The sequence below is a fragment of the Spea bombifrons genome, chromosome 4 (genome assembly GCF_027358695.1).
Source record: "Spea bombifrons isolate aSpeBom1 chromosome 4, aSpeBom1.2.pri, whole genome shotgun sequence".
NCBI lineage: Eukaryota > Metazoa > Chordata > Amphibia > Anura > Pelobatidae > Spea > Spea bombifrons.
The window spans coordinates 54,081,719-54,087,845 of NC_071090.1; the positions used below are offsets into that span (position 1 = coordinate 54,081,719).

General features: G+C 38.9%; 1 protein-coding gene across 3 annotated transcripts in view; it reads left to right on the forward strand.

The window, feature by feature from the left end:
• Window positions 1-5,469, forward strand: part of ST7 (suppression of tumorigenicity 7) — a 51,907-nt gene extending 46,438 nt beyond the window's left edge. For all 3 annotated transcript variants that reach the window (XM_053462645.1, XM_053462646.1, XM_053462647.1), the window contains exons 13-15: window positions 2,729-2,821; window positions 4,080-4,219; window positions 5,150-5,469. In XM_053462645.1, coding sequence (XP_053318620.1) covers window positions 2,729-2,821; window positions 4,080-4,219; window positions 5,150-5,245 — 329 coding nt within the window. In that variant the 3' untranslated portion in view covers window positions 5,246-5,469. The remainder of the gene's footprint in view (window positions 1-2,728; window positions 2,822-4,079; window positions 4,220-5,149) is intronic.
• Window positions 5,470-6,127: the final 658 nt, after the last annotated feature.

Genomic DNA, 6,127 nt, shown 5'->3' on the forward strand with positions numbered 1-6,127 from the left:
TATTCTAGCATCCCAACCTAACCTTACCTTACCTTCTGTTTATTTAACAAATGTGGGGTTAACATAAAACCTTTTAATGAGCCACTAAACCTCACAAAGCGTGCCAGAATTATTTTCAAGTTGCCCATCTTATTGAAATCCATTTATTTCCGATGATAGGCATCCTGTAAGCTCATTCCTCCGACTATTATAACAAGCAGCACATACCGTCTTCTGCGCTGTTCACGTGATGAGATACAATTTGTGATCCAATTCAATAAGGGTTTACATCAGAGCACACCTTACTGAATGATATACCAAGACCCCCTTAGCTTTGGTGTGAACTGGCGCACCCTTCTCTACGCCTCTATGTGCATATGAGTAAAAATATACACCATATTCACCACAATGTGCCTCCCAGCCTCTAACATAGTAACAGATATAAAATGTGATCATTAATTAAAATGGAACTCTTGCAGTGAAAGGTCCATTTGGCACTGTCTGTCTTTAATTTTGTGGTGTCTGATGTAATGCATGCTTTGAAAGGTTATTACTTTGTGATCATCGCTCAAGCGAGTGCCGGCGTATTCCTGAGGCTTTAGTGGAAGAGATTGACTTCTGAAGGCCATATGTCTTCGCGTGAGATTGTTTTGGCAAAAGTGCCCTGCATGTTTGATTTCCAAAGTGACAAGGCGTTGTATATCTTCAAAATAATACCTCGGTTACATGAGATTACTTAGTCTAAATGATGAAATCCTATACATGCTGTTTTTATTTTTTAAATTTCCTTCAGACATCAGTGATTTATGGACCCAAATAAATGCCATGTGTTCGCAGGTTCCTTTCATTATGTATCAAACGGAGTATTTTGTCTTCATATACTATTCTTTTACCTTTTTAAGTCTAAAACAAATATGTCTGATGACAGCTTTCATGTGCATGTTACAGCATAGTCTGCGACTGCTATTGTTTAAAGTCCAACGCAGGGGATTTCAAGGTTTAAGTGCAGTAAAAGCTCCATAAAATGCTGGTACTCCTCATCTTTTACTCTGGCGTCCTTAGTGGTGGATCAGGCTTTGAACCCTTAGGCTGCAGTAGGGAGGAGCAGCAAATTGCTGATCAATGTCTGGTCCGTAGGGGATCAGATGAGTTTGCTTGATGTGCCGAGGTTAAGAATCCAACTCGGCTGTCACAATGGAGTGTGTAGTGTATACATTTAACCGCTTCGTCAAGCAAGGGGCCCTGCCTATTCTTGCAGTCCAGGGAGACAACTGGGTCGTAGGTTTGCGATGAACCAATGGAATAGACAACTCTACACGGACGTTCTATTTGTTTTGGTCCTGGTGTTTACGCTTCTAACGCGTTTTATTATAAGTAACATATACTGTCACATGTGTAGATTGACTTGATTTGTATTAATGATTTCTTTAAAACACTGGGTTAAAGGCTCAGGAGTGTAATAGAGAGGTTCCTTATATAAGACGGCTAGGCATGTAAACTTGCCAGCAAATTAAACAAGCTTTTTGATATACAACTTTTATTGGGTACAAACCCATTGGGAATGAAGGCATTGCACGTTATTCGGGACTGTGAAGAAGGACCGGGCCAACAATCCACAGGCCTGGTTGCTCAGTAGGGTTTTATTGTTCTTGTTTTCTTGCTTAGATAAATATGGTTTGTTTAATTGCTTGTATTACACATAAATCGTATCACAGAGATCTGTATACTGAGGAACTCCTTCTAGGAAGCCACTACTGGTTGGTGGCCCTAACTTTTGTGGTGATCTTGTATAACTAAAAATAATAATGAATACAAACTTGGGGTTTTACACAATTTAAATCCCAAACAGATTTATGGTTATTCTGCACTGTGCAGGTTTGAAGTAATGTTAACAAGATCCCATGTCAAGAGTGCCTGGGTTCTTTTGTTCCTTTTGGAAATGTACCCTATAAGGATACTAATTTTCTATATGCTGCACAATTTTGGAAAATACTAAAATGTTTGAACAAGAAGTATGTATTAAAGGGGTCTATACACTAAAAGTAGAGTCAAGATTTTCCAAGAGAGTCATTTCCGCACATTGACTACATTATGAAGAACCAAACACTGTCAAGGTTTCTCAAGCAAGAAGGGTTAAGGTGGCCATATATAATGCATGAAGACTATGAAGAAATCCCACTGATTTAACTATACACTATACAGGGCTGACCAAGCTCTTCGTGCAGCACAAGTTCACTGGGGTTGGAACTTCATAATGGACGGTGACGTCAAGGAGCTAAAACACAGCTCTCCTCTAAACTCTCCTAGGTGTAATAAATACATAGTATTTCTAAATATGGAGTTCAACAGCATAATGGCCTTTTATTTGATCTGTTGATTAATGTAAATTCTCTTTTTTAGATTACAGGGCTATGATCACCGCTAATAATCCAGGTCATTTGTAGGTGTTAACAGTCCTGTTCAGTGCTATTCGAGTTATCGAGTTAGTTATTTGACTCTTGTAAACTTGATGTCTGGTTCATGTTCCTTCCAGCATCTGTAAAGAATTACATTGTCTGTGCTGGTATAGTATTGTTTTACTAACATGCATGAGTGACAGAATTTACCGGAACTTCCAAAATGCAAAACAGTTTAACGCATGATTTATAAGCACTGCTTTTATTCCCTGTGGTCTTTTAAAATGTATGTATAGAACTCCTTTAAAGGTTACTTGAGGCATTTAACATTGTTCGGCTTTTTTTCTTTTCAGCATTCAGAATGATCCCTTATCCGCTGGAAAAAGGTCACCTTTTTTACCCATACCCCATCTGTACAGAAACAGCGGACAGAGAATTACTGCCATGTAAGTGTCACAACGTTGTTTAACTGAACTATAAGGTAATGCTTTCCAGGTGCTTGAAGATATGGTGCTGTACTGAATTTCTCCCAAATTCGACAAGGTTGATTGTGGTGTTTGCCCTGAGGGAGCATTGCGAAATAGAAAAGAGGGGTACATACAAACTAACAGATTTATACTAGTGTCTCAGATCCTTATTATACACTCTGGGTTGGCTATATAATAAACTTAAAAAATATCAATAGCTATAATGCTCTATATCTGTACATCGCATGTATAACACTAGATCTAGTGTCCGAATGGAAAACCAGAACTATACTAAGCCAACCAGAAGAAGGTGCTTCTCAAAAGGGTTTTAGACTTCTTTTATGGCACATAACAGCATCTGTATTACCCATTATTCTTACCTAAACTCTTGCGGTTATTCTGAAACCATAGAAAATGTGAGACTGAAATGAAAGTTTTAAAACAAATAAAACACAAACTGGTATGAGTGCCAGCCAACCAAGGAGAAGTGATTGCTGGGAATGAGCTTCCTACCAAGGAATACGTCATTGCACAGTAATTAGACTTTAAATACTAGAAGCACAAAACGTGTGCTTTCTAGATATATTTTTTTATTTTCCCATAACTGACATACTTCACCTCTATTTTACAGAGGGAGGGTGTTAGATCAATGGAAGAGCCTCTTAGCAGAAATGGTAGAGACTAATACAGCAAGGGAATTAAAACATGCATGGGGTAGGCAGCTATCCTGAATCTTAAACAAGACCAAAGGCTGATCAAGGTCTGAGTCTCTGCATCAGAAAAAATGGGCAGACTAGATGGGCTGAATTGTTCTTATCTCCCATCAGTTTGTGTTTTTTCTTTTCTGACAGCTTGAATAAATTCACAGCATCAAATAATGTTCAGGAGACAGTAGTAATATGTTTTCAGGGTACCGGTGCGGTAAATTTCTTTTTCATCAGCTACCCAATAAATCCCACTTACTCATGAAAATAGTATTAAAAAGATGCTCTTTGCAAAGAATAAGGGTTGGTTTTGATTGATTTTTAATGGTTAAGGTAACTCAGTGCTGCACAACTGCAGTCTTCGAGGAAATCTGTGTATCCCCGGCTGAGAAGGTGTAGTTCAGTTCTTGCAGGCATATCATTTATAAATTAGAGTTGCACACACTCTATTCTTGTTCAAGAGCATTGTATTCTTCATCACGCCAGAATCCTGTGCTTTCTAAACTAACAGCCACATCTTTTGTTTCCTCCAGCATTTCATGAAGTTTCAGTTTACCCAAAGAAGGAACTTCCTTTCTTCATCCTATTCACAGCTGGCTTGTGCTCTTTCACAGCCATGTTGGCCCTCCTCACACATCAGTTTCCAGAACTCATGGGAGTGTTTGCAAAAGCAGTAAGTATATCCATGCAACATGGTTAATAAATACCCTTTACTGGAACTTATGTGTAGAGCATTTGTACTTTTATAGGTAAAATCCATCCTAGCGATGCCTTAGATACTAATTTGTTGATTTGTGGTGTATAAGCATTTCCTGCATAGACATTTAGGATGGACATGACTACAAAACAGTTGCAGGAAAACTATATAAAGGCAATATATCTGAACAGTTCCCGTATCACAGTGGTGTTTGTATTTCAAAGTATTTTTGAAGGCCTTTGAATGCTTGGTTTATTTTTGTGTTCTGAGATAGATGAAAAATGACTTTCATGTCAGTATGCCCTTAAAACATTTGGCAAGAAGCCCATTGGGACTTACTAGTACGCCCTGACTTTGCTGCTGGACAGGAGATCAGGCTATCGGAAGCCGGCATCGCTGTGCCTGATCAAATGGCCAGTACACAGTCATTCAAGGGGATCGGGCATTCCCTTCCAGTAGGTGTCACTGCTGACACCCACCACAAGTTCACTTGAGGACAGGAGAGACAGCACAACCTTGCTGGGCTCTCCCATTGCACATATTGTGATCAGCAATCAGGGCTATGGAGGACTGCTTGCTGATCACAGTGCGATCAGCATATATCAGGGTGACAAGAAAAAAAATCACCACCCCACACACTTTATACCAATAGTATTAAAGAAAAGGGGAATAGTATTTTAAGGAAAAGGGGAATCAGAGTTTAAAAAAACCTATGGTAAAAATGACAAAACATTTTGGTTATGAAGTTCTAAAAAATACTCGGGTATGAAGGGGTTAAAATAGCTGTACCAACACGTGACCAACGGTTATTTCCATCAAATGTTTTGTATTACGTGCCTGGCTTTACTGTTTTCTGTAACTTTGGATTGAAGTACTAATGCATCTTTTGTTTTTCTCCCCCCCCAGTTCCTGAGCACTCTTTTTGCCCCTTTAAATTTTGTAATGGAGAAAGTGGAAAGCATCCTTCCTTCCAGCTTGTGGCACCAACTCACCCGGATTTGAGACTCTCGCATCACTACAAGACTGCCATGACCTCTAACCTGCCAACAACAACGCATGATCAAAAGGGAACAGTTAATTAAAAATGAATGGACTGTCTGTTCTCATATACAAACTTTTTTTGTTGCAAAAGACAAAAGAAAAAAATGTTCAGTTCAATTTTACTTTGCCTTCAGAAAACACAACTAGTTGAAGGGAAAAAAAATAAACTTTTGTGTATGGCGAAAGGAAGTGGTCCTTGCTTGATGAGGTCTTCTATTTTAGTAATTGCAGATATTAAAAAGTCTCAGTGCATATATTTGCTTGTGCATAATGGTACCTCATCCACATTTTACAGCCCTGCCCCACAATCTAAAATATCCCTCTTATGGAGCCAGTACCCCACTGTCTCTCTACAAACTTGACAGTTTTATTAGGCGAGTATTTTATTTATTTAATTTTAAACAAACAAAAAAAACAGGGGTAGCTCTAGCCCCTGGGCAGTTTCCTAAAGGTGGTGGGGAGCATAGATCCCGATATTCTGTGAATGTGAACTCCAAGCAGCAATGGGCTCTGCCACAAGGAGCTCCCTGTACACCAACTCAGCTCCTAGACTATTTAAAGGTTTCTTAATGTAGGTTTTCAGAGACTAACATTCTACTAAACAAGACTGGGTAATAACGAATGCCACATCTGATATTTAAAACAGCCAAGATCAAGGTACGTCTGCAGAGACATTTATTCAGGAGCATAAGAGACGGTACAACTAGAAAATGGTGTGATACGAAGAACCCAGTTCAATGATCAGAAGCAACTGTCTGCAAAGAAGTCACAATTAAAAAAAAAACAAACAAACAAATATTACAGTGAGTCTGGGCGATAGGAAGAAACCTCTACAGACATTAA